Here is a 26,614-nt window from a genome sequence, read left to right as displayed (position 1 = left end):
TCAGATGGTTGAATTTCTTAGCCACCACTTGGACAAATAATGATTTTGTTTTTGAACCAGTTTTAAAATATATGGGTTTATGTTGTTAAAATATTGACATAAATCTATTTAGAAGCATTTATTAGTAAAAAAATAACTTAAATATAGGATTTAATAAGAGAAAATGAGAATTAATAATTTAAATATAAGACTTATTGAGAGGGGATTAAATGAGGTGGGAAGTAATAACTGAAGTTACATTTTCAACTCTTACCATTAGAGATGAACTAAGTACACAATTATAAACATTTTAATAGCTATAAAAACTGTCATTAAAGCTATAACAAAATGACTTTTATACCCTTTCTTAAACAAAGAAGTAGAGGGAATTTTAGTCCCAAAAAAGTTTCACATTGCATTCCCACTTTTATATATAACTAGCAATTAAGCACATGCATTGCACATGAGAAATTTTTCTTTATATTAATTACTTGAATTTTAGATATATCATAGTTAAGATAGAAATTGAAAATTAACAAAAGTAACAATATGATTAAAAATAAACTTAAATGCTTGTAGCAAATAACAATTATTATTATTATTAAATTTTGTATTGTATTTTTATCATAAATAAAAATAAATTTTATTTCATATGATGAATATATAACATAAAAAATGTTCTCAAATGTTTTCGAAAAAATTCTGTACATTTTCATTTTAGTGTTTTTTCTTTTCTTAAATATTTATTATTCAATTATGATATCATGAGTTTCTTTGAAAAGTTGGACTATTAGTTTTAAATTTGGGTAATTATAGTCAGAGCCGACTATACATTTAAAATTAAGCTACAAGTTGGTCCATAAACCTTCAAACTCTGACAAATGGCTCTACATTTCAAATTATAAAAACCCCCGCCATGTCATCAGAGGCTTATGTGGTTGTTGCCAACATGGGACACTTAATCCATATTGGACATAATAAAAAGCTTATACCAAAATTGCCCTTTAATGTTGGGTGATTGGAAAAAAAAAAAGGGTCTTTAGTTTCTCTCTCTCACTCTCACTCTCACTCACTCACTCATTCTCTCTCTCTCTCTCTCTCTCAATCTCCCTCACACTCTCTCACTCACACAGTCATTTTTATTTGTTCAACGACTGTGTGATTTGAAAATAAATAAAAATGATTTTTGGTTCCTATATTTACGTTCTTTATATCAAATTCTCTTTCTCTCTCTCTACCTATTGTTCTCCCTCAATTTCTCTCATTCTCTTTCTCAGTCAATCTCTCATTCTCCCTTAATTTCTATCGTTCTCCTTCAGTTTCTCTCTCACTCCATCTCTCGTTCTTTTTTTTTTTCGTACTCACTTATGTGGTATAATTAGATTGTATAAAAGAACATGAGACCAATTTGGTATGGTTCAAAAATCATTACACCTATTTGATAAAAATTCACAAGAAACTCTTGGTTATGTAATTTAAACAAATTGGATAATGATAAAGATTGAAGGAGAGAGAAGGAGATATATTGACTGAGAGGGAGAATGAGGGAGAAGAATGAGAGAGAAAGAGAGATAGGTTTTGATTTGGCTACAGACTGAAGTTGGAATAGTGAGAGAGACAAAGGGAGCGAGAGATCAAGAGATGACTATGAGAGTGAGAGAGAAGGGAGGGAGATCGAGAGACAGAGGGAGTGGGAGAGAAACTAAAAACTTATTTTCGTTATTGGCTTTTTGTTGTGTCCAACATGGACTAAAAGTCTCATGTTGGCACCAATCACATAAGCCTCCGATGACATGGTGGGGGCTTTTATAATTTGAAATGTAGAGCTGGTTGTTAGAGTTTTGTTGATTTCTAGACCAACCTGCAACCTAGTTTTAAATGTACAACCGACTTTGACTATAATTTTCCCTTTAAATTATATATTTCATTTACATTATATAAAATATTTTTTACTTATCGCACTTAATTTTTGTTTGTCTTTGATATCATTTGACTCAATACACTAATTCACCATCTAAAAAGAAAAAAAAAATTTGATTTCTAAGTTGACATTAAATTTTTGTATTACATTTCCATCACTGATAAAATTATTTCTTATGTATAAAACTTATTTTTGTTCAATATAATGAATGCATGATATTAGAGATGTACTCAATATTTTATTTTTTATAAATATATAACATTAGATATGTACCCAAAATTTTCTTTATCTTTTTTTAATACTTTTGTGATTCTTTGTATTTTCTATTAAAAATTTTATTAATTGACTATGGAATCATTTCATTTATAGGTGGGTTTTAAATTTGACATTCCATTTTCACCATTAATACAAATACTTCTTACATTTCCTAGTTATTTATTTTAATTTTTATTATTTAATTATGACACTATTTATCAATCCATTTGACCCTAAATGGCCAAATTGCTTGCCCACCACCGGGAGGGGAGAAAATGGTTTTGTTTTCAAATTACTTTTCAAAATATTCATTTTTATACTATTAAAATTAATATTATGGATTTAATTATAAGAATTTAATGATGAAAAAAATATATCTTAAATATAGGATTTAATGAGAGAGAATAGGAAAATATTTTTATTTTCAATTGATTTTAAATTTTACATTCCATTTCCATCATTAGTAAAAATTTTTCTTATTTATCATAACTATTATTGTTTAATATGTAAGTTAAAAAATGTTTTTATTTTTTTTTATTTTATTATTTAATCGTGGCAACATGGATTAACCCATTTGACCCAAAATGATTTAATTTCTTACCACCACCTAGATGAAAACACTGTTTTTGCTAAGTAGATTTTAAAATTATAAGCTTTTTTGTTATTGGAATTATTAATTTATTAAGTATGGATTCAATTAATAGAACTTAATGATTAGAAGAAACAAAACTAACTTAAATATATGATTCAATGAACATGAATACAAATTAATAACTCAAATGTTGGATTTAATGAGAGAGAATTGAATGTATTGAATATCTTTAAATTACCTCTCTTCAACTCATTTAATATGAAGAAATGATTACCCTATTTGCCCTTGTTCCTTTTTTAATAAATTTAAATATAGAGGGGTAAAATTTGTCCTTAGAAAAATCTAGAAATATTCTTGAGGCTGTTCATGCTTTTTAAAGTAGTATAGATATAGATTAATATGACAAGTCCAAATTGATAGCCGCATTTGAAGGGCTGTGCCTGTATGGGAGGGAATTTCAGCCCAAATAGGCAGTCAGTCAGTCTTCCCACCCAAATGAACCTTCAGTGTAGTGTTTGTTTGGGAGGATTTTCAGCTTTTGACAGTGCAAGGTGTGCTCTACCCAAAATAGTTTATTAGCAATATTTGGTGCAAAATCCTGAAAGCCTAAATTTGTTGTCCTACCTCTAAAAAACAGGCTTTTCATTGAAGCTTCTAGTGTTCATTTGGAGGGTGTTCTAGCAGTGGGTTTTTGCATTGCAAGAGCCAAGAAATCCGGAAAAAAGTCATAAAGCCTCATTCGATAAAAATCCAGAAAGCCGAAAAAGACTTGTATGAGACAAAAATAACTTTCTGATGAAGCGAACAGGCTCCTAGTCTCAAAGCAGTTGAGGAATTAGAGCTGCTCTCAGCCGGAACTTCACCTTGTATGAATCTGGCCATAAGTATCCCATGTGGACAACTTTTTCAAAAGTGCATATATTCTTCTATCGCAATATTGATTTTTTTTTTCGCTTTTTTCTTTTTTTATTGGTTGAATCAATCCATTTGACATTTAAAATAAGGGCAAAAATCATGGTGCATCTATAGAAAATGCTGCAACATAACTCAAACGAAGTGATGCAGCACAATGACATTTTTAAAGTTGTTAAAGTAATTAATGATAAATACAACTTGTGAAATATGAATCAATATGCAATTAAATCATGTGACATCCTTAACATGATTAGTTAAAATAATGATGTAATATGCCAAAAATTTTCAAAATGCATTGCACTGTAGTTGGTCTCTAGAAATAAGATATTGTTTTGAAGTAAAATCACACCCCCATTTTGACATAGGTATTCGGAATGGAAAATTTTCATTTGAGTTTCTCCTTCCCTTTGTTGGATCCAAAGATTACCCCTCACAATGAAATTCATTGTATATCTGTTAAGAGAATTCATTTATTTTAACTTTTAAGTCCCATAAAAGAACTCAGCTCTATTCGCATGTAATAAATCAAATTTATGTTTTCAAAGGTTGAGAAAACTTCAAACAAAATAATTTCATTTTATGTCCCCTCCAAATCAATTTATTATTAAACATGAAAATTATTAGATATTAATTCAAGCATTTTTCATTGCAATGTTATAAATTCAGTACGTATAGTGATGCTTAGTAGCACCTGCAAATGAGGGAGTGGTGATTCTTGACCAAACCCATCAAATCCACCAATCAAAAACGCCCATTAAACCCATCATCATCCAAGCGGCCCATCAATATGTTTGGGTTGAGTTGGGTATTTAATTGGACCTGCAGGTTGTTGGGTTCTTATTAAAATATTCAAGGTCTATTAAACATTGCGCTGGGTTGTCCGGCCCCGGCCTTCCCCTAATCCCTGTATAATAAAAGACAAATTTGAGAATTTGGATTTTAAATAGGTTGTAAACTAAACATTTTTTGCTGCATTTGGCATTCCTTATTTTAATGATTTATTTACTTTTTGCAGTTAAAATGCCCTTATGAACATTGAATTTTTAACAGCAATAAAGAGATAATTCCTTAAAATAAGGAATGCCAAATGCAGCCTTAGTATTGAAGAGATTATGTACGAATTGGGCACCAAAATAGGTGGTGGTAAATTTAAAAGTACAGGGTGTATTAATAATATTGGAATCACTCATGCTGAGAGAAGATCCGTTAACAAAAAGATCCATTAAAGGCCCATTTCGAAGGGCTTAACTTTGGTTCAGCTTCAAATTCTTTGAAGGAGCGACTTGAAGAGACTTCAACAGAGAGCCTGAAAATTAAAGTTCAATCTGAACCTCTCCTTTTTAATAAACACCACCAACCCCTTGCATTAAGATCACCCTAATTTTCCCAATTAGGAAGAAGGATTGGATTTGGTCCTATCATAAAAGAGGAAATGGTCTGATTTATGGTGAATGATAAGGCCACGTCTCCTTGGAGCACATTGGAGTATTGTGTGTATAAATTAAATTGGGAACTGACCTTGAAAAATTAAAACCTTGGCTCCTTCAAATTTGAACAAATACATAACTCAAGCCTGCCCAAGTTGCAAGCCTAGTTTGGTGATGGACTACTCCTTTCAGGTCTGAAAGAAAGAATCAAATTGGCGTTACAAGTAGAGTTGAAGACATATTGCTCATTCTTCACCGGAAAGAAGAAGACATATCATCGGACATTTATTATTGTTATCAAAAGAGTTATACAAATAAGGTAGCTATAGCTGTGAAGAAGACAAAGACGCAAGTTTAAAGCACCAATTCAATTGAGCTATGGGCTCAAAGCCTCCCTCTAGGCAACTTTGGGCGTGGGCAGAGAAGATGCACTTAGAAATGCTCGGAACAGTGTTAGAGCTTGTGATGGCGATGTGTATGGAGCTCCATGCGATCCACCTCTGACTGTTGCAAAGGTAAGATATGTCACGTTCTTTCCATATCTTAGCTTACCAAACGACTGAGCCCAGCCACCCACCTGCAAGAAAGACAATAATTTCCTTTTTATTTAAACAGAGGGTCCTCTCTATATCTACACACACCCTCTCTCTCTCTCTCTCTCTTTTTTTTTTTTTTTTAAGGAAATCTGTCCATTGATTCATGGTTGAGGCAAATCAAAAAAGAATTTGAGGGCAAAGCTAGTGTGGACCCTTTTTGCCAACGTTCATATTACTCAAGGCGGCAGTTCCATAAAGCCTTGTGGCCCTTGGGGAGAAGAGGACCTAAGCAGAGGGGTTGATAGGCAGAGAGTTGGATGTTTTGGCCTAATAAGTAAAGACAAAATTAGACACCCTTTGGACTCGGATCATCAAGTAGGTCTAGGTTGGTAGTTTTGAGTACATCTAAAGATAATTTGGGTCTGTTGGCTGTAAATGTTATAAATGGGCCGGGGCTGCCCATCACACACCAACAGGACTAAAATTTGAGCCTCGAGAATGACGATTCATCCCAGGATCAGAATTTGTAAGTTCAAAGTACTGTTGGGGTATGTGTCAGTTCGGAATTGATGCTAATTCACTAGAGGGCTTTGATTTATAGAGTGTGAGTTATTGATATTTTAAATATTTATAGGTCTGCAGTGAAAATCCGAAATCTGTATTAGGCCTGTCCCTACTTTTCGGAAAAATGAGAATTTGAGAAGATGGATGAATTGAAGAAGGTGCTTTGTGAGTTTCTGGGGTCAGAAGACATGGCATCAGAAACGTTGTCCCGATATTTCGTTTTAAAATCACAGAAACCTTGTTATTGTTGTTGAACGGATCGTATACCTGCTTATTATCATACCAAGGTCCATAACTTGTCAGGGGAACAAGCTTCAAACTTTTAGCAATAGTATTAGCAATTATCCTCGTCTGACTGAGTGAAACTTTTGCGTCTTGGTCACCGTTGTATAACATGATGGAAATATTACTCTTGAGAAGATCTGAGACGACTGGTATTATGTTTATATCCACATTATCCATTTGGTATTGAAGAGGCCTGCAAAATGCAAACTTTCAGTTACATATCGAGAGAGAGAGAGAGAGAGAGAGAGAGAGAGAGAGAGAGAGAGAGAAACCCTGAACAAAAGCTCCAGTTCACTGGAATGGCATGAAGTGCTTTTTGAACCTTAGGTCTGTTGAGGTAAGCAAGAACTCTATCTGAGAGGCATGGATCAGCAGCACTCTGGTAAAATAATCCAAACAGAAAGAAAATCGATCATAACAAGAAATGTTTCCATTAATTACCATCTTAATTAATTCTTACGTAAATATTCAAAGCATACCGTTCCCTTTGCCATTGGGTTTGTTGCTCTGGCTCTAAATTGCTCAGCTCTGCTCGATGGTAAGCACTTGAACGAGAGCAGGTCATTGCGATCGAGATCATCACCAATCTCTCCATTGATTCTATCAAACACATCAATGCATTCCTTGGACAGATTTTTATAGACAAACAACTCCTTGTAGTATCTTGGAATCTTACAAATTGTCTTCTCCAGCATTAATGTTTCATCTGAGATTGCTCCATGCGACCACAAGTCGACGGCGGATTCCATGCTAATATCTAAGTTAAGAAGTGGACTCCCAAGCTACAACCAGAAAAGCAATAAAATCATGTCTCATCTCTGCAGAGAAAGAAATTTATCAACAGATCGAATAACTGAAACAATAAGATGTAATTAGTTCACGAGTTTACAGCAACGCCCTTCAGCTTGATGGGTCTGATGTCGGGCTTCCTGTTGTACTCCAGCAGTAGCGATGCAAGCTGTGGAACGTAATGGCCTACAACCATATATACTATTGTTCAGAGTCATAGATACGAACACACAAAAGAACAGTTGTAGTTAATCAATGGCGTACAATAATCAAACCTATTATTGTCACGATATTCTTATATATTTCACAGCGTTCTGCCAGGCATTTCTAATAATTCGAAGAATTGAATTATTTGAAATCTATGATCAAACTAACTGGCTTCTATTATTCAGATAGACGACTAGATTAATTGCCTTCTATATAGGAACATACAAGCAGGGGCTTCATTTAATTTTGGGAAAATGAAACAACAACTGAAGAACCGTAAATTTTTAAATTTAAGACTTAAGAGTACGAAAGACAGAAGGAGTCTTCTGTTTAATACTAAACATTTTGTTACCTGCATAACTATCTCCGGCTAGATAGAGGTCTGAGTGTTTGTATTTTGGGAATTTTTCCAACCAGTTAAGAAGAAACTTCAAATTATCCTCAGCTGTGAAGAACCAACAGATTAAAAGGATTATAGCTAATTAAAACCTACAAGGTGAGTGTCAGTTTTAAATCTCGAAACGTTGTACTACAGATATTCAGGAGAAAAAAAAAAAAAAAAAAAACATAATTACCAGTTGTAGTGTCGTTCCAAGAAATGTAGTCTAAGCTGGTGTTGGAATATGAAAAGCCTACTCCAATGGGACTCTCCACATACAACATGTTGGATTCTGTCGACAATTTTAACAGGTGGTTTTAATTCAGTTCCTTCTTAAATGAATAGATTTCGAATTTGAAATGACCCAAGTGAAACTCAAATTACCCAAGTTCCAAGAATACATGTTCTTAGCTAACATTCCATTGTCCTTGGGCTGGAATGGACCGTGTTCAATGAAAGCACCTTCACCGAGTGAAGAGCAACCAGGACCTAGCAATTTGGATTTAATTAAACAAAGTATTAGAAGACATATGGAGATCGAAGAAACATCTCAGAAGAAAAATTAGATTAAAGAGGATCAAGATTGGTACGGAATTCAAACCTCCACTTAGCCACAATGTTAAGGGACGAGACAATGGATGAGCCGAATCTGCTTCAACGAAATAATAGAAAAGAGCTCGGCCATGAGCAGCATCTGTTACAATATAACCAGAGTACTGTTTGAAAGAAACATGGGTGGGTTGGCCTGGGAGAATTGTAGGCTCGCCAAAGGATTTAGTGAAGAAGAAGAAACAAATGATAGAGATAACTGTCGACATGATTCGCAAAGCCATCCCCGATTCCGAATGATGTGTATGTGGAAAACAGAGATGGCTTTAGAAGATCTATATGTAGAGAGAGAGAGAGAGAGATGGCTCTGAACTGATTGAAAGATAAGGAGCAGGTCAGTGAGTCGGTGCCAGTGCTGCCATGCAAGGAGTCAATGATCGAGATGACTCAAGTCTGAGTCTAAAACATGTACTGAATGAAACCGGGTCAAAAGGAAAAGCAAGAAAGTTTAACGCGGAAGGTAGTGTTCGTATTTGTTGTATTGTATTCATGCTGCGAACCAACTTTCTTTGTTGTATATTGCACAAAATAAGTGATTTAATAAGCTGAATGAGGATGATCTGGACCCACCATTCAATCAACCTCATTCCGAAGATTGATTGGACCAACAACAGGATTGTTATTCAAAATCTGTGTTCTATTCAATCGATGTTAGGTAAGCCCCCTCTCTTTCTTTGGTGAGTGGTGCCGTGGTTTGGGGTAATGGATCGGTTTTGGGTTGTACATCGTTCAAATCAAAATTAACTTGGACGGATTGTACTGGATGGAGCAATAAGTAGACATTGAATTACACCAGTCTAGTTCGATGGTCTAAGGTATTTATTTGATTGGATTGGACTTGGTCCAACTATAATTGGATTGGGTCCAATTGAATCAATATTTGGTCAGTAATAAAAAGATAATACAGGTGTCAATTGACCAGATTTTAGTTGAACCCAATCTAAATTAAAACTAATTTGAATAGATTGAACGGTCCAGACATTGAATTGGATTGATCCAAAATGGTTCAAAGTATTTATTGAATTCAATTGGACCTGATACATCTGTAATGACTCATATTAGACCGGATTGAATTGGACCAAATACGGTCCAATTGACACCCATTGCCGTGGTGTGCTCTAATGCTTGATTCTGATGTTCTGTACATATCCAATGTGCTACAGTTATCTGTGCACTGGCAATGCTCATTGTTTACTCCCCATACCCATGTCAATCCCATATTAAGAAACTAGCAGGGCCTGTGTGATGCATGGGATGAGGCACCCCTCCTTATTTTAAGACATTCTACTCCATCCCTGCCCCGATTCCAATGGTGGGGCGAGTTTGGGGCAATGCACCCATTCTTCGTCGGAGAAAGGGAATCCCCAAATTTTCCCCACCCTAAGGCAATCACCTAAAAAAATAATTCATGGATATTTTACAAATAGTATTATGGGAATTTGGGGGTATTTTAAGAATTGTATGACAATTTGGGACATTTTATAAATAAAATTATGGGATCCCAGGATTATAAGAATATGAGGAAAACTTAGAAATATTTTAAAAATCAATATTAAATTTACATATATTTTACTAATTTACCATTGGGTTGGGGAATTATATGCAAATCCCATCTCTAATTTGGGGCAAAAATATTTTCTCCATCCCCACCCCATCTTTGCCTCGTCATTGTTTAAGATTTGAGAAAACTTGCCCCATTCGGAGTGGAGCAGGGCAGGGCCCTAGTTTTATAGGGAAATTATCATCCTTACAATTCTAATAATTTTCTGTAAGTAATTAACTAGCAGTAAATTAAATAACAATATTTTATGATAATTTCCAAAAAATTATTTTTAAACCCAAATTTCTAGCTTTTTTAAGTGCTTATATAATAAGCACTTATTCATTTTTTTATTCTAAAATTATCCCTAGTTGAATTTTAAAATAACACTTATAATTTTTTTAAAACCGCTTTAGAAAAGTACTTTCATGAAAGTACTTTTATAAAGTGCTTTCCTAAAAATATTTTTATAAAAGTAATTTAATAAAAGTACTTTCATAAGGATATATTTTAGAAATTTAAAAGAAAATGAAGAAAAAAATAGTCACAAATGATTATTTAAGTGCTTATAAGAGAAAAAGACTATCAAATGCCCAATATGAAATAAGTGTTTATTTTTTAAAATAAGCACTTTAAAAAATTGGATGCCAGATACGAATAAATAAGCACTTATTTTTAACAAAAACACTCCCAAACATGGCCTAACACCCCCGAAACCATTTGTGAGGGCTTCTTCATTGATTAAACTGCGTTGATTGAATCCTTTAGAAGAAAAATCAGATCGACGCCCCACAACACCTCCCACCTGTGTATTGGGAACATCTCTCCATAACAATTACGGGAGATATTTCCAATACAGGTTGAGATGTGCATGTGGGGAACCCTCTAGGAGGAGAGGCCCAAGATACAGCATTGATAGATATCCCAAGCAACCAATTGATGGAATTCAATTAACACACAAAACCCCTGATGTGGGGATTATTGACCATCCAATCAGTGTGTGGTTTATTTATAGGGCAGCCCTATTAGTACACAGGCCTTCAAAGGACAATCTTAGAATATTTCCCATTTTGCCTTAGTGAGGGGCCATAATTGCAAGCGTTACGACTTACAACCTTGGCCATGCTCAATTTTGGCTAAGGTTTTAAAAGGCAAAATCATAGGACAGTCTTATCATTTTGCTTTAATATGGGTTATATACAAGGATAACCTATAATTTAATGACTTAAGCCTTTGGATTAAAGGTATCTAATCTTGTGTATAAGTACTACACACAAGTACATGAGCTTCTCAATTTTGGTTAAGGTTTTAAAAGGTTAAATGTAGAGGCAAGACGTAAGTCTCAAACTATAAATATATATATTTTTTTATTTTTACATGTATATAAATATAATGTATATACACGTGTATGTATATAGGCATACAATTTATTTCATTTTGTAGTGAACATATACATTTTCTTTTTATTACGTATATATTCTTTTTAAAACTATGGTTTTGACAATTCCCCTTCTTGTACAACAATGATATTTAGGGATGGCAATTTTCTCCATCCCCGACGGGGACTCGACTTCCCCGACCCAATGGGGTCGGGGATGGGGATTGAGGTCTCCGCCCCGCCCCGACCCCGATTATGTGTGTGTATATATATATATATATATATATATATATGTATATATTATTTATATTATATTTATATCAAAACATATTTAAAAAATTATTTATAGTTTAAAATTTTTATTTGTCTTAAGTAATTTTTTTTTTCAAATAAATATTGTTATTAAAAAAAAAAGGGGATTCAGGTCCCTACAGGGAATCCATCGCTGTCAGGGGTCGGGGATGGAGGACAAATTTTATCCTCGACGAGGATCGAGGACAAAGACGGTCAATTTCATAATCGGGGTAGAGGACGGGGAATATGATCCCCGCCCCATTGCCATTCCTAATGATATCAGAATCAAATATCCAGTTAATCGTTAGTTTTTGATAGATGTACATAGTGATTCCCATAACTTTGTTGGTTTCTCCATGGTTTAGCAATTGGCAAGGATAATTGATCTGTCATGATGCATCTGTATTTGGCTCACTATGGTTGTAAGCAAAGGGCTCTTGATTGGTGCATGTGAGCAAGATTTTTAAAACTGAATCGAATAATGAATCGGTTAGGGGTTCAGTTTTCCGGTCAAACGGTCCGGCTGTTCAAACCAAACATACGACTCATTCTGACAAAAAAAAATAGCTAAATCGTTGAATGATTCAAACGATTCAACTGCCCGGATCAACAATTTGCTAATCAAATCAACAATTTTTGACGAAATAATGGTTCTACGATAAAATGGAACCAATCACCTAACCATTTCCTGGTTTTTCTAATCCAACCATCCGGTCTGATCCAATTTTGAAACCATGGGTGTGAATAAAGTTTGATGATATGATAATTACTTCCATTGAAAAGAGAGTACAAAAACAGATGACTTAAACATGTGGGGAAAATTGTTGAAATAAATGTGTGAATGTAAAGTTTTACATTGGAAAAGCATACGAGATGTGAGACCGTATACAAATGTTTTGCATTGAATATATTGGTATTTGCACTTTTCCAAAACTTAGCAAGTGCAGTTTTTTTCTTTTTTTTTTTTTTGTGTTTTTCACAGCTCCCACCATATATATAAGGTGAAAAAAAATCACAAAGGGCATAAAATGTAACTTATTTACACTTGGGGACTCATGTAAGAAAACCATAGGGGCATATACCCAATGACAATAAACTATTTTTACAACAATTTGTTTTAGCCCAGAGCTAAAACTGTGAATGATGGCTGTGGGCCGTCCACTAATTAGAATTATTAGAAAGATGTAACTGAACTGATATGTCAATGTGCGGCTACAGTAAGACAGTGGAAGGCCATTCATACATTTTAGCCAGCTGGGTTACAAACCTTACTCTCGGAATCTCCCGCCAACAAAATTCCCTTCCAACTCATATTATGGTGGGTCCCATTCTTATGATGCTACACATAATCTACACATAGACATCTTTTTTTGGCAGGTAATCCGGACTCAAAATGTAACAATGTATTGCTTTGAAAGAGGAATTACAAATTGAGCGTTTTCGCTGTCCAGAGATGTGGAAACTGTGTGTATAGCGTCTTACTGGGTGTTGTGTCGATAAATCATCCAAACCCATATTGGATTTCGATGTTGGTACTGGAAATAATCAACATTGGAGGATTGGCGCGTAGAAGTGCAACTGGGGTACTAGATTTTTACAAGTTAAAACCTGGGCTCCTTCAAAATTTAATAAATATTTAACCCAACCCAACTAAGTTGCAACCCTAGTTATGAAAGAATCGAATGGCGAGTTGAAGACAAACTGTTCATTGGACTTTTATTATCATTATCATCAAGAGAGTTTTACAAATAAGAGTAGCTATATAGACTATACGTAGTTGTGAAGAAGACAAGATGCAAGTTTAAATCACCAATTAATCCGATTGAGCTATGGGCTCAAGGCCCCCTTCTAGGTAACTTTGGGCTTGGGCAGAGAAGATCCACTTAGAAATTCTCGGAACAGTGTTAGAGCTTGTGATGGTGATGTGTATGGCACTATATGTGATCCACCTCTAACTGTTGCAAATGTAAGATATGTCACATTCCTTCCTTCTCTTAGCTTACCAAACGACTGAGCCCATCCACCCACCTGCAAAACAGGCATAGAACATCTGGTGAGGAAAGCTGCTATGTGCACTCAATGGGAACAAGCAAAGCTGCCCGTTGCTCCATTAATCAATCCCTTCTCAAAACTGATGCATCGATCATCTGATTTTAAAGAATTCCAGAATCTGGGTGCAGTTTGGAAAAGGTGCTTAATTTCTGGGGTCAGATAGTGGACTTAGCATCAGAAATCTTGTCCTTAAATTACAGAAACAAACCTTATTGAACGGATCGTATATTACCTGATTATTATCATACCAAGGTCCGTAACTTGTCAAGGGAACAAGCTTCAAGCTTTTAGCCATGGCATTAGCAATTATCCTCGTCTGAGTAAGTGGGATTTTCGTATCCTGGTCACCACTGTAGAACATGATCGGAATATCACTCTCCAGAAGATGAGACACGACTGGTATGATATTTATGTCCATATTATCCATTTGGTATTGCAGAGGCCTGCAAAATGAAGCTTTCAATTACATATTCATTGATTGATCCAGAGATCTAGAGAGAGAGAGAGAGAGATTGAGAGACAGACCCTGAACAATAGCTCCAGTTCACTGGAACGGCATGAAGTGCTTTTTGAACCTCAGGCTTGTTAAGGTAAGCAACAGTTCTATCTAACAAGCACGGATCACCAGCAGTACTCTGGAAAAGTAATCCAACACAGAAATGATCACCATATCGATCATAACAAGAATATATCGTTCCCATTAATTACCACCTTAATTAATTCGATCTTATGTAAATATTCAAAGCATACCGTTCCCTTTATCATTGGGTTTATTGCTCTGGTTCTAAATTGCTCCACTTTGGTCGATTGTAAGCACTTGAAAGAGAGCAGGTCGTTGCGGTCGAGATCATCACCAACCTCATTATTGATTCTATCAAGCACATCACTGCATTCCTTGGACACATTATTATAGACAAACAACTCCTTGTAGTATCTTGGTATCTTACACACCGTCTTCTCCAGCATTAATGTCTCATCTGAGATTGCTCCATGCGACCACAAGTTGTCTGCAGATTCCATGCTAATGTCTAAGTCAAGAAGTGGATTCCCAAGCTACAACCAAACAAGCAATCAAATCATGTCTCAGTTCAAAGAAAATTTCATGAATAGAATAACTGAACAGTAAGATGTAAGAAGTTCACGGGTTTACAGCAACGCCCTTCAGCTTGATGGGTCCGATGTTGGGATTCTTGTTGTGTTCCAGCAATAGCGAAGCAAGCTGTGGAATGAAGTGGCCTACACTCAAATACAGTATTCTTGATCAGTTCAGAGACAAACCAACACACAAAATAACAATCAAGCGTATTAGAGTTCTCAACTATGATGTCTTTCCGGCATCATAGAATTTCCCATCTAAATGGCTTCTAGGAACATGTTAGGAAGCTTAATCCATTTTGGGAAAATGAAACAGCAACTGAAGAATCATAAATTTTTAAATATCGGAGTATGAAAGAATCTTCTTTGTTACCTGCATAACTATCTCCCGCCAGATAGAGGTCTGAGTCTTTGTATCTTGGGAATTTCTCCAACCAGTTAAGAAGAAACTTCAAATTATCATCAGCTGTGAAGAACCAAAAGAAATAAAATATTAGAACTAATTAAAACCCACCAGGTGATTAAGTAAGTTACAATTATTCTTAAAGTTATACTACAGAGAATTAGAAAAGAAAACACTAACCAGTTGTAGTGTCGTTCCAAGAAATGTAGTCAGAGCTAGTGTTTGAGTATGAAAAGCCAACTCCAATGGGACTCTCCACATACAACATGTTGGATTCTGTCCACAGTTAAGGTTATCCGACTTCATTCAGTTCCTCCTTAAACGAATAAACTTCAAATTTGAAATATTAACTGATCAAGTGAAATTCTGAATTACCCAAGTTCCAAGAATATATATTCTTAGCCAAGTGTCCACTGTCCTTAGACTGGAATGGACCATTTTCCGTGAATGCACCTTCACCAAGTGAAGAGCAACCAGGACCTAGCAATTTGGATATAATATTAAACAAAGTATGAGAAGACATGGAGATCGAAGAAACATTTCAGAAGAAAAAATAGATTAAAGAGGATAATCAAGATTGATAAGGAATTCAAACCTCCACTTAGCCACAATGTTAAGGGACGAGATAACGGATGAGCTGAATCAGCTTCAACGAAATAATAGAAAAGAGCTCGGCCATGAGCAGCATCTGTTACAATATAACCAGAGTACTGTTTGAAAGAAACATGGGTAGGTTGGCCTGGGAGAATTGTAACAAGCTCACCAAAGGATTTAGTCAAGAAGAAGAAATAAATGATAGAGATAACTATCGACAAGATTCGCAAAGCCATCCTGATCGATTTGTGTATGTGGAAAATAGAGATGGGTTTAGAATATATATATATACAGAGAGAGAGAGAAAGAGAGAGATAAGAACAATGATAGTTGGTGATCAGACACAGTGCCAGTGTGGCCGGCCATTTGTTCTTTTCGCTTAGAACAATGATGCAAGGAGCCAAGATAAATATCGAATGCCACCGCCCTTCAATGAATCTCAATTTGAAGATTGATTGGACAAACAAGTTAGAAATTATTCTTATTCAAAATCTGTGTTCTATAATATGCCAAATGTCAATTAGTGTAAGCCCTCGCTCTATTAGGTGAGTGGCGGTGAGACCCCTCTAATTTCTGAACATTTGCTAATTGCTATGTGCTAGCGACCTTGTGTGCTCTCTGCTAATTCCCCACACGCCACGCCCAAATCAACCCTAAAGAAACCACTTTTGCTATAGTAACGTAACCTTGGGCTAAAACTGAAAATCATGGCCTTTGAGTTATTGGTATGGCCCTATCAAGACCGTCACTTCATCTCATTCAAGGTGGGGCACTATTAATACATCCAATTAAAGTGGCTGTGAGATGATTATAATACAACTGCTGAACTCTGATTTGCTCCACATAAAATGTGATTCACACCAATCTCATCATCTTTCGTACTAATAATATAATATGTATTTGATTTCATTTACACTTATAAAATCGAGAAATATAATAATTATAACCGTTTATGATAATTAAGTGTTATTGATATATCAACTTAAGAGTGAAAAAAATATTTAATCGATTGTAGAAGCTTTATTTTATCATTTTCAATACGCACAAAAGGAGGAAAACTGCTGAATTGGAGTGGCGTGTGGTGCATGGTTGCCATATATTGTTTCCCGTGAGGTGCCCTCTATAAGGAACAAATCGATCCGATTTCATTGTGTCCAGTCAGTCCAAACAAGTAGTGGAGTGGACCTAGGCAAGTTGGATAAGCAAAGAAAATCCAAGTGAAACACGTGTGTTCAAAATGAAACAATTTAATCCATTTCATCCCAATAAAAAATACATAATTTAGACTCGTAAAAAAACAAAATGCAGTCTGACTGCTGTTTGCCGCAAATTTTACGGCTGAGAAACAATAAACTGAAAAAAAATAAATAAATGAAAGAAACAATAAATGAATAAATCCGATCATGATCATGAATTCCTGATGTTTGAGCACCCTGTTTGGTTTTAATTTCTCTAGTTTTCTGGATTTTTAATTTTTAGTTGGGACCCTTGTTAGTTTTAATCCCTTAACTTGAAACCAGAAACCTTCCCCAAATGTGGTTTGGCAGCCCCATGGCCCGAGATAGTATTAACAACCATCCCAAGCAACCAGTGGATGGAATTGAATAAGGAGTTAAAAGACCCAATTAAGCCTCCTTCAAAACATTATTAATTAATGAACATCATTAGCATTGTATTTAATTACGATTTGAAACCTTTTCTTTTCTTATTTTTATATACCAAGTTTGAAAGATTTTGCATGTTTATAAAGATCTCCCCTCAAATTTCTGACAATCATAAAAACCTCCTCTCTATTTTTGAAAATTGGATAAATACCTCCTTTCCTTTCCGTTAATAATCAACACAAAAAAATGTTAAAGCGATGATTAATTTTTTCAAAATACCTATTTTACCCTTTTATGAATTAATATGCTCTATTCATACTAAAATACCCCTACGTCAGCAATTTAATAATCCGCTCGAACATGAAGCACAGTGGCGGAATGGCGTGCATTCCCCCTCCAACCTTCCCTCTTCTTTAATTTCCTCTCTCTCCCTCTCTCTCTCTCTTAATTAATCTTTTCCCTTCCTCCTCATCTCCCATTGTTTGACTTTCTTCTGTCACTGCAAGCACCCCCTTGGTTACCAATTTCATCTATTTGAACGACAGTAGTGGCTGAGCTACTGTGACCACCCCATACCACTACTGCAACTATGGTCCCCATTTTTCTCAATCATTCTCTCTCTCTCTCTTCCTTTTTTTTATCTTTTTTTTTTCATCTTCCCCTCTCTATCAATTTTTTTTTCTTTTATTTTATTCCCATACCTCTCCACCATGCTTCCTCCGGTAATGAACGAGAAATTAGAGTATAGTTCCCATTGCTGAACGAAATTCCTAGTATCATCGTTGGACGGGTACTGGGAATCGGTAGTCATCGACATCAGATGTGTTAGTGGACTAGACAATTAAGCTGTAAGCACCATTTTCCCATCCCTATGCAGTGAAACTTTGGATCGATGACCATTGACGGGTCTGTCTCGGTTGGCCATCCATACAACTGTCTTGTCCATTAAGTTGGTATACCAAATTGAGAAGTTGTATGGTTTATGCCCATCGGGTAGAATCCACAGATGAACCATTTGTTAGGGGGGATAAGAACGTTTGAAGCAAAATCTTCGACTGATAGAGAGGAACATCTGTTCAAATAACCCCTTGGGGTTGAAAATGCAAAAGAAGAGTAAAAGAAGAAGACACTGAACATAAGAGAAAAAAGGAATTGGGTGTCCCATGCTGGAGAAAAGATAAATTGATGTTAGAATTCGTTTGAAATATTTTCGGAAAATTTGGGGTTCCGCCCTGATTTCTGGTTTTTGTGAACGAACATCGAGTTAATGCTTTTATCAAGGAGGACACTCAAATTTTCAACAATAATAACGTAAAGGCCATGAATGAAAAGAACATAAAGAATAGTCATCGGCTAATCGCCGCTAGAGGCTCATCTCTTTTTCCCTTCAAGGTTCGTTGAATTCATTTTCATTGGAAGCAATCAGTGTTCGGCGAAACCTGTAGTTTGGTAGGAAAGTTACTCAATCAAACTTCACCGAAATTGGCTATTACCGTCAATTTTTTAAAGTTCTGGAGGTAGTTCCGACAATTCGTGACATCTTCGCAAGTTTTGGAGGCAGTTCCGATAATTCGTGGCAGAAAACTCTTACAATTGCACATCTTCACAAGTTCTAGCTAACAGAAATTGTTTAGAGTCGGTGAAGGCCAAGTTGGAGGATGGCGTCCTTACAATCTCCTTGGCCAAGCTGTCCCTGGACCAGATCAAGGGCCTAGAGTGGCCGGAATCGAAGGTGGTGAGGGGGAGCAAGCAAAGCTGAGTGAGGCTAGCACTAGTCGTACCAAAATACAAGAAATATATAAACTAATTTAAAAAAGGGTAAAATGGGTATTTAAAAATATTTAATGCATGGACTTAACGTTTTCTGTTTGAATCAGTAGGGGAAGGGGGATTTTTGTTGAATTTTTTTAAAATTTAATGGGAGATTTTTGTTAAAGTAAAACTATAGGAGAGGCTTTTATAATTATCAGAAACTTGAGCGAAGGTTTTTGTATTTTACCCTTAAAAAAAAAAAAAAAAACCTTATTGCAATTGTTAACTTTAGGATTCCGGGGAATAGGGCATTTCTTGAATTGTCAAAATTGAGGATTCTTTAATCATCTTGATGATCTTGAATCAGGTGATGTGGAATATGGAAATTTGAAAATTTTGACATTTTTTTTGAAATACCATACAATTATGATTATAAATATATTATTATAATAAGTTAAAATACTTTAAACTATCAATCAGCCTGCCTCTCCATCAAATATGACTTTTTTTTATTGTGTATTTTTCAAAAGTCGGATGGAACAAAACACTAGTGAATCAGAACGATTGTAAAAACACTTTGGCGCGGAAACACTTTCTTAAAGAGTGAAAATAAACTCGTTGCTTATTGGTAAAGAAGAAATTTATCCACTTTTCACCATTGACAAGGTCAGATATTTTTTTTTATCATTTATTTACCTAAATGTGGATGATCCCTTCATGATGGATTTTCAATCTTGTATTATTTTCATACCCAAGCCAATTAGAGAATGCGTCGCAAGATAATCAACTACATCTAACAACTAGGGGGGCTGATGAGGGTGGACTTGATCATTCAATGACATTGTGACATATGGCATCTCGAAACAGATGGACGCCACCTAGGCGATGATTTAGAGTCTTAGATCGTAGTTCGTCTTCGCCCCGACCGGGTGACTTGCCTTTACCGCCAACCTAGCAGCTTCAAACACAACTTAGGCCGGTTAGGAGCACCTCGTCTAGGGCCAACCTGTAGCATTTCGTCACTGGCCGATGTGACCTCGACACGAGAAGCGACCTCCCTCGAGGGCTTGCCGACCTGACTAAGGTCTAGGAGGCGACTTGCGAGTTGTGCTTGCTGAGAAATTTAGTATGCATATCCCGACACTCTCAAGTTTCTCGGAAGTTAGCCCACGTATTGAGTGTTCTGGATGATGGCCAACATGCATGGTGGTTACCTACGGGGATCTCAGACCGGTTAGGCGACCTCCCGAAAATCTTGGATGCAGTGCGTGAAGCCCACGCCAAGCAAAGCCTATATAAAGGCACCAACCCCAATGACACGAAAAGGTAGTGCGATTTAGTGCATTCTAGCTCTCTTTGTTATTAACTCTCAGCTCGCATATACTATTACTGACTTAAACATCGGAGCGACCTCACCGGGTTAGCCACTCCGGGTTCTCTGATACCTCCATTTCTTTGTAGTTCGAACGACCTACTTGGCAACAGGCATCTGAACTGCCCTACAGCTAGGAGTATCTAGATCGCGCACCATCAGGGGCATTCTACAACATAAATTATTTTTCTTGTTGCCTATTCAAAAAACAAATGAAAACTATCTTGTTTGAAAACATACTATTTTTCATAGCAAAAACACAAAAAACATGTTCATTGTTGTGTGTGTGTGTGCCTTTCAAAATTAAAACCAACCATGTTGAACACCCCCTAAATTAGTTTCAAAAGTATGTTTTCATTTGATTATTCATCACGTTCCATAAATCATATAATTTCTATACTAGAAAATTTGTTTTTGTTTTAAAAACCAATATTTTATTGGTTCAAAAAACATATGTATTGTTTTTGAAACGAAACCAATGTGTTTTTCCCTAAGAAAACAAAAACAAAATTCAAAACATGTTTTTGTTTCTTGCTGATGTGATGAATTCTACAACATGAATTGTTTTTCTTGTTGCCAGTTCTAAAAGCAAATCAAAACATCTTGTTTGAAAAAAGATTGTTTCTTAAAACAAAAACACAAAAAGAAAAGTTCTTGAGGTTTTCAAAACTGAAATAAAAATATGTTATTAAATTTGATTTTAAAAACATATTTTCATCTGATTATGTAACATCATATTCCATAAAGCATATAATTATTATGTTAGAAAATTTGTTTTTGTTTAAAAAAAATACATTATTTTGTTGGTTCCAAAATCATGTATCATTTTTTTAAACAAACCAACTTTTTTTTTCCTTTAGAAACAACAACAGAGTTCAAGAACTTTTTTTTTTCGTTGATGTGATGATATCAAAAACAAATGAAAACAAGTAGAACGCCCCTAATGGAAGGCCATTCATTAGATGTATTGTTGTGGGTCTATCTTGAATTAGATAGATGCATGGAAGGTCATTCATTAGATCACCCCAATCGAGTTAACAGGGCACAATCCGAAAGTTTGTATATGGTTAATCCATGACCTGATGACTGGATCAAATGGGTCTGGGTTGAATGGATTTTGATCAAGTCAATCATTTTTATTTTTTAATTAAATCCCAAATTGAAAGAAAAAAAAAGACCTGGAATTTGGGTCGGCTGACAAATTGAATGGATGGTTAAAAACACAGATAACAACCATCTATCTGTCATCCCAGCTTATATATATCTCACGATGCTATTGGCTTGACAACTTTAATTTCAGGCTAGTTCAATTCGTAGCATTGAAATTCATTGAATTGGGAGAGGAATTATATTTTGAGCGTTTTCTTCTGTGTAGAGAACCTTTTTTTTTTTCACATTTTCAATAGGTATAATGCGTCCTGTTGGTAAGGGTGTCAATGGACCGGTTTTGGATTGAATCCCATCCAGTCTGAAATCACTTTGGATGGATTGGATTGACCAATTGGACCAATCCAATCCAAAATATTTTTTAGATTGGATTGGACCTGATCCGTCCATGATAAATTTAAGTGTCAATGAACGGGGTTTGGATTGAAACCAATCTAAATAAAAACAAATTTGAATAGATTGAACAAATGGACTCACATAATCCAGTCCAATTGACACCCCTACCTGTTGGGTGTTCTATCGTAAACAATCAAATCTAAGTTGGATTAGATGTTTGTATCTATTATTTAATCACCATAAGAGGATAGTGAGTAGTACAAGTGCAAATGGGATAGTGGATTTAAAAATTAAAACCTGGGGTTTTCAAATTTAATAAATACACAACCCAAGGTTGCTCAGGTTGCAACTTGCAACCCTGTCTCCCGTGAACGAGATGATCGAATCGGCATTACAAGTAGAGCTGAAGACATATTTGCTCATTGGACTTTTATTATTGAATACCAGAAGAGTTTTACAAATGGGATGGGACTATCTGTCATGTACTTGGTGAAGAAGACAAAGACGCAAGTCTGAAGTAGTAATCCAACTGAGCAATATTGGACTCAAAGCCCCACTCCACTCTAGCTAACTTTGGGCGCGGGCAGAGGAGATCCACTTAGAAAAGCTCGGAACAGTGTTAGAGTTTGTGATGGCGATGTGTATGGGACTTCATGCGATCCACCTCTAACTGTTGCAAATGTAAGATATGTTACGTTCTTTCCTTCTCTTTGCTTGCCAAACGACTGAGCCCATCCACCCACCTACAACACAGGTTTGATTTTATTTTTTATTTATTTAAACAGAGAGTCAGCTCTATTTCCACTCCCTCTCTCTCTTTCTCTCCTCTGTTTCTGAGAAGAAAGATTTAATTTTGAGGAAAGGTGCTCTGTGCACTCAATGCCTCAATGGGAATGAGGAAATCAACCTTCCCTACCTTTGCCCCAAACTATCCCTATTCTTTGAGAAGATAGATGGTTTGTGTATATAAGGTGCTTTCTGGGGTCAGAAGTTGGTTTTAAATCACAGAATGTTGAACGGATCGTATATATATACCTGCTTATTATCATACCAAGGCCCGTAACTTGTCAAGGGAACAAGCTTCACACTTCTAGCGACGTTATTAGCAATTATCCTTGTCTGAGTAAGTGGGATTTTCGTATCCTGGTCACCACTGTAGAACATGATCGGAATATCACTCTTGAGAAGATCTGAGATGACTGGTATCATGTCTGTGGCCAAACTTTCCATTTGGTACTGAAGGGGCCTGCAAAATGCAAACTTTCGATTACATATTCATTGATTTAATGATTGATTGATCGATCGATCGATTGAGAGAGAGACCCTGCACAGAAGCTCCAGTTGGTTGGGACGGCATGAAGTGCTTTTTGAACCACAGGCTTGTTGAGGTAAGCAAGAATCCTATCAGGCAGGCATGGATCACCAGCACCTCGCAGAAGCTATATATCCAACACAAAAAGAGACGAGCACCATATAAGAAACGCTCACAGTACGTACCCAACTTATATAAATTTTCAAAGCAAAACATATATACCACTGCCCCTATGTTTGAGTGCATTATTGCTTTTGCTGCTCTATATTGCTCAACCTCGGTCGATTGTAAGCACTGGAGCGAGAGCAGGTCATTGCGATCGAGTTCATCACCAACCTCCTTATTGATTCTATCAAACACATCACTGCATTCCTTGGACAGATTATTATGGACAAACTCCTTGAAGTATCTTGATATTTTACACACCGTCTTCTCCAGCATCAATGTCTCATCTGAAATTGCTCCATGCGACCACAAGTACTCGGCAAACGCTATGCTAATGTCTAAGTCAAGTAGCGGATTCCCAAGCTACAACCAGACGAGCAATCAAATTATGACTTAAATCAGAGAGAAAGTATTTATGAACAGAGTGACAGAACAATAAGATGTAATTAATAAGTAGTTCACGGGTTTACAGCAACGCCCTTCAGCTTGATGGGTCTGATGTTGGGCTTCTTGTTGTACTCCAGCAATAGCGAAGCAAGCTGTGGAATGAAGTGGCCTACACTCAAAATACAGTATTTGTTCAGTTCAGAGACTCACCAACACACAAAAGAACAATCAAAGACACGAATTGTTTGAACCCGGCCAATGGCGATAGACAACTAGATTTATTGCCTTCTAGCCAGGAACATGTTAAGAAGCTTCATTTTGAGAATTTCTTGTTACCTGCATAACTTTCTCCCGCTAGATAGAGGTCTGAGTTTTTGTATTTTGGGAATTTTTCCAACCAGTTAAGAAGGAACTTCAAATTATCCTCAGCTATGAAGAGCCAAAAGTATTAAAAGATTAGAACTAATAAAAATCGACCTACAAGGTGATTAGATCAGTTTAATTTTCTTTTAAAACGTTGGACTGCAGAGATTTAGAAAACCGCTTACCAGTTGTAGTGTCGTTATAAGAAGTGTAGTCCGAGCTTGCGTTTGAGTATGAAAAACCAACTCCAATGGGACTGTCTACATACAACATGTTGGATTCTGTCCACAAGTTTGACAAGGTTCAGTGACTTCATTCAATTCCTCCTTGAATGAAAAGATTTCAAATTTGAAATAATAACCTACCCAAGTGCCAAGAATACTTGTTCTTAGCCAAGAGTCGATTGTCTTTAGGCTGGAATGGACCATGTTCCATGAATACGCCAAAACCAACTGAAGAGCAACCAGGACCTAACAATTTGGTTTAAACGCACACCGATAAGAAGACATGAAGAAGAAACATCTCAACATGGATGATGAAATTAGAAAGATAACGAAGATTAATGATACTGAATTCGATCGACCTCCATTGAGCCACAATGTTAGGGGACGGGACAATGGATGAGCTGAATCAGCTTCAACGAAATAATAGAAAAGAGCTCGGCCATGAGCAGCATCTGTTAAGATATAACCAGAGTACTGTTTGAAAGAAACATGGGTGAGTTGGACTGGGTGGGTTGGACTGGGAGAGTTGTGACAGGAGGCTTAGCAAAGGATTTAGCCAAGAATGAGAAATAAATGAAAGAGATAACTATCGACAAGATTCGCGAAGCCATTATCAGTGCATGTGAAAGAAATAGATGGCTCTAGTCACAGATATATAGAGTCTGGAGTCTGGACCACGGAGAGAGAGAGGGGTTCTGATCGAAAGATAAGCAACTGGTTTGTGAGTCGGTGCCGCAGTGCCAGTACGGCCATGCAATTGTTTTTTTCGATTAGAAAAATGATGCATTCAGTCAGGACTGAATGAAGGCGGACCCAAAGGAAAAGAAAAAAAATAAGAAACGGTTTCGTGGGGAAGGTACTGGTATTTGTTGCATCTATATTCTTTGCACTATAATAAAGTTTTCCTTCTTGTTTAAATGGTATTCGAAAATCCGATTTCGAATTCTATATTCGATATAATCCAATTGAATTCGAATAATTTAAATATTTTAATTGATCGAATTTTGATATTTTATTTTTAATAAATAGTTAATTGGATTCGAATATAGATATGACCTGATTTGATTCGATAAATATTCGAATTCGATCGATTATTTAATTCTTATATATAATATATAAAATATTTTATATAATTTATATATGATAATTAAATTGTATAAATAATTTATATATTTATATATTTTATATCGACAAAATATTTATTTTATATATTTATTAATTATCTGAAATAATTAATTAATCGAATACGGATATCGAATATCGGATGTTCTAGTCGGATTCAAATTCGGATATTGCTTGATCATATTCGAATTTGATCCGTTTACACCCCTTGTCCCAACACGAGTAAGGGTGTCAATGGACCGGTTTTGTACTGGACTCCATCCAGTCCAAAGTCAATTTGGACGGATTGGATGGACTAATAAGATATATTGGATTGGATTAATCCAGTCCAAAATATTTATTAGATTGGATTGGAATTGATCCATCCATAATAAATTTATATTGGATTGTGTTGGATTAAGCCAATATCTGGTCCATTGATATAAGATAAGAATATAGGTGTTAATGAATCGAATTTGGGTTGAAACCAATCTAAATTAAAATTAATTTGAACAAATTGGATAGTCAGACATTGAATTGGACCTGTTCAAAATAGTTTAAAATATTCATTGGATTGGATTGGACCTGATCCATTTATAATGGACTCACATTGGACTGAATTGGATTGGACCAAATCCAATCCAATTGACACCCTATATGAGTAGTTGTGTTACGAATAGATCCCAGCTCTTCTTTGTTGTTTCTTGCACATATACATGATTTTGGTGGTGTTCTACAATGTCAGTTGTTTTTGTTGTTGCGGGTTCCAAAATTAATTCAAAAGCATTTGGTTTGAAAACAAAATAATGTTATTAAAATAATAATCAGAATGCATAATGGAACTTGATGAGGGCAGATTTGGCCCTCCAGTGAAATTGTGACACCTGGCACCTCATGCCAACTAAGTGTAGTCTCTTGACAATTAGACAACTCGAGCTAGCTACAGGCAGCTCGTCACCTACAGGCAACTCGCCACTCACAGGCAGCTCGGCATAGGCAGCTCGCCACAGGCAGCTG

The 26,614-nt window shown here is 35.8% G+C and overlaps 3 protein-coding genes across 4 annotated transcripts; all 3 read right to left on the bottom strand.

Annotated features, from left to right (window-relative positions):
* Window positions 1-5,333: 5,333 nt before the first annotated feature.
* LOC148863074 (serine carboxypeptidase-like 45) lies at window positions 5,334-8,685 on the bottom strand. The gene is made up of 9 exons (XM_088981452.1): window positions 8,451-8,685; window positions 8,234-8,338; window positions 8,046-8,141; window positions 7,823-7,915; window positions 7,364-7,449; window positions 6,954-7,256; window positions 6,747-6,853; window positions 6,457-6,667; window positions 5,334-5,666 (listed from the first exon to the last, which is right to left on the bottom strand). Exons 1-9 carry the CDS (start codon window positions 8,680-8,682, stop codon window positions 5,487-5,489), a joined length of 1,413 nt encoding a protein of 470 aa, XP_088837578.1. The 5' UTR covers window positions 8,683-8,685; the 3' UTR covers window positions 5,334-5,486.
* A 4,675-nt stretch (window positions 8,686-13,360) lies between these two features.
* Window positions 13,361-16,188, bottom strand: LOC148863073 (serine carboxypeptidase-like 45). Its single transcript, XM_088979551.1, has 9 exons — window positions 15,816-16,188; window positions 15,596-15,700; window positions 15,401-15,496; window positions 15,191-15,283; window positions 14,873-14,958; window positions 14,473-14,775; window positions 14,248-14,357; window positions 13,955-14,165; window positions 13,361-13,698 (listed from the first exon to the last, which is right to left on the bottom strand). The coding sequence occupies exons 1-9, from the start codon at window positions 16,048-16,050 to the stop codon at window positions 13,519-13,521; spliced, it is 1,419 nt and encodes a 472-aa protein (XP_088835677.1). The 5' UTR covers window positions 16,051-16,188; the 3' UTR covers window positions 13,361-13,518.
* Window positions 16,189-22,449: 6,261 nt separating this feature from the next.
* On the bottom strand, window positions 22,450-25,345 carry LOC148863072 (serine carboxypeptidase-like 45). 2 transcript variants are annotated; one of them, XM_088980782.1, is made up of 9 exons: window positions 24,856-25,345; window positions 24,638-24,742; window positions 24,458-24,553; window positions 24,246-24,338; window positions 23,993-24,078; window positions 23,580-23,885; window positions 23,369-23,484; window positions 23,081-23,291; window positions 22,450-22,788 (listed from the first exon to the last, which is right to left on the bottom strand). In XM_088980782.1, the coding sequence occupies exons 2-9, from the start codon at window positions 24,705-24,707 to the stop codon at window positions 22,609-22,611; spliced, it is 1,158 nt and encodes a 385-aa protein (XP_088836908.1). In that variant the 5' UTR covers window positions 24,708-24,742; window positions 24,856-25,345; the 3' UTR covers window positions 22,450-22,608. The 2 variants fall into 2 exon arrangements, with proteins under 2 accessions (XP_088836908.1, XP_088836909.1); XM_088980783.1 differs by having other exon boundaries at window positions 22,450-22,715; window positions 24,856-25,174.
* Between the last annotated feature and the right edge of the window lie 1,269 nt (window positions 25,346-26,614).

Source organism: Nelumbo lutea, chromosome 3, assembly GCF_056320005.1.
Source record: "Nelumbo lutea isolate HS-2025 chromosome 3, American lotus-T2T, whole genome shotgun sequence".
Lineage (NCBI taxonomy): Eukaryota > Viridiplantae > Streptophyta > Magnoliopsida > Proteales > Nelumbonaceae > Nelumbo > Nelumbo lutea.
This window is presented reverse-complemented; position numbering and strand designations above follow the sequence as displayed.

Bases quoted from the DNA above. Each gene is read 5' to 3' on its own strand.
- LOC148863073 (XM_088979551.1), bottom strand. From the start codon at position 16,050: ATGGCTTTGCGAATCTTGTCGATAGTTATCTCTATCATTTATTTCTTC. The intron at 14,776-14,872 runs GTAAACCCGTGA...GTTTGGTTGTAG, and splicing joins TCAAGCTGAAGGGCGTTGCT to CTTGGGAATCCACTTCTTGA. The intron at 13,699-13,954 runs GTAATATACGAT...CCTGTTTTGCAG, and splicing joins CTTGGTATGATAATAATCAG to GTGGGTGGATGGGCTCAGTC.
- LOC148863074 (XM_088981452.1), bottom strand. From the start codon at position 8,682: ATGGCTTTGCGAATCATGTCGACAGTTATCTCTATCATTTGTTTCTTC. The intron at 7,916-8,045 runs GTAATTATGTTT...GGTTCTTCACAG, and splicing joins TTGGAACGACACTACAACTG to CTGAGGATAATTTGAAGTTT. The intron at 7,450-7,822 runs GTAACAAAATGT...ATATGGTTGTAG, and splicing joins AGCCGGAGATAGTTATGCAG to GCCATTACGTTCCACAGCTT.
- LOC148863072 (XM_088980782.1), bottom strand. From the start codon at position 24,707: ATGGAACATGGTCCATTCCAGCCTAAAGACAATCGACTCTTGGCTAAG. The intron at 24,079-24,245 runs GTAACAAGAAAT...TTTTGAGTGTAG, and splicing joins AGCGGGAGAAAGTTATGCAG to GCCACTTCATTCCACAGCTT. The intron at 23,485-23,579 runs GTATATATGTTT...TTGGATATATAG, and splicing joins ACTCAAACATAGGGGCAGTG to CTTCTGCGAGGTGCTGGTGA.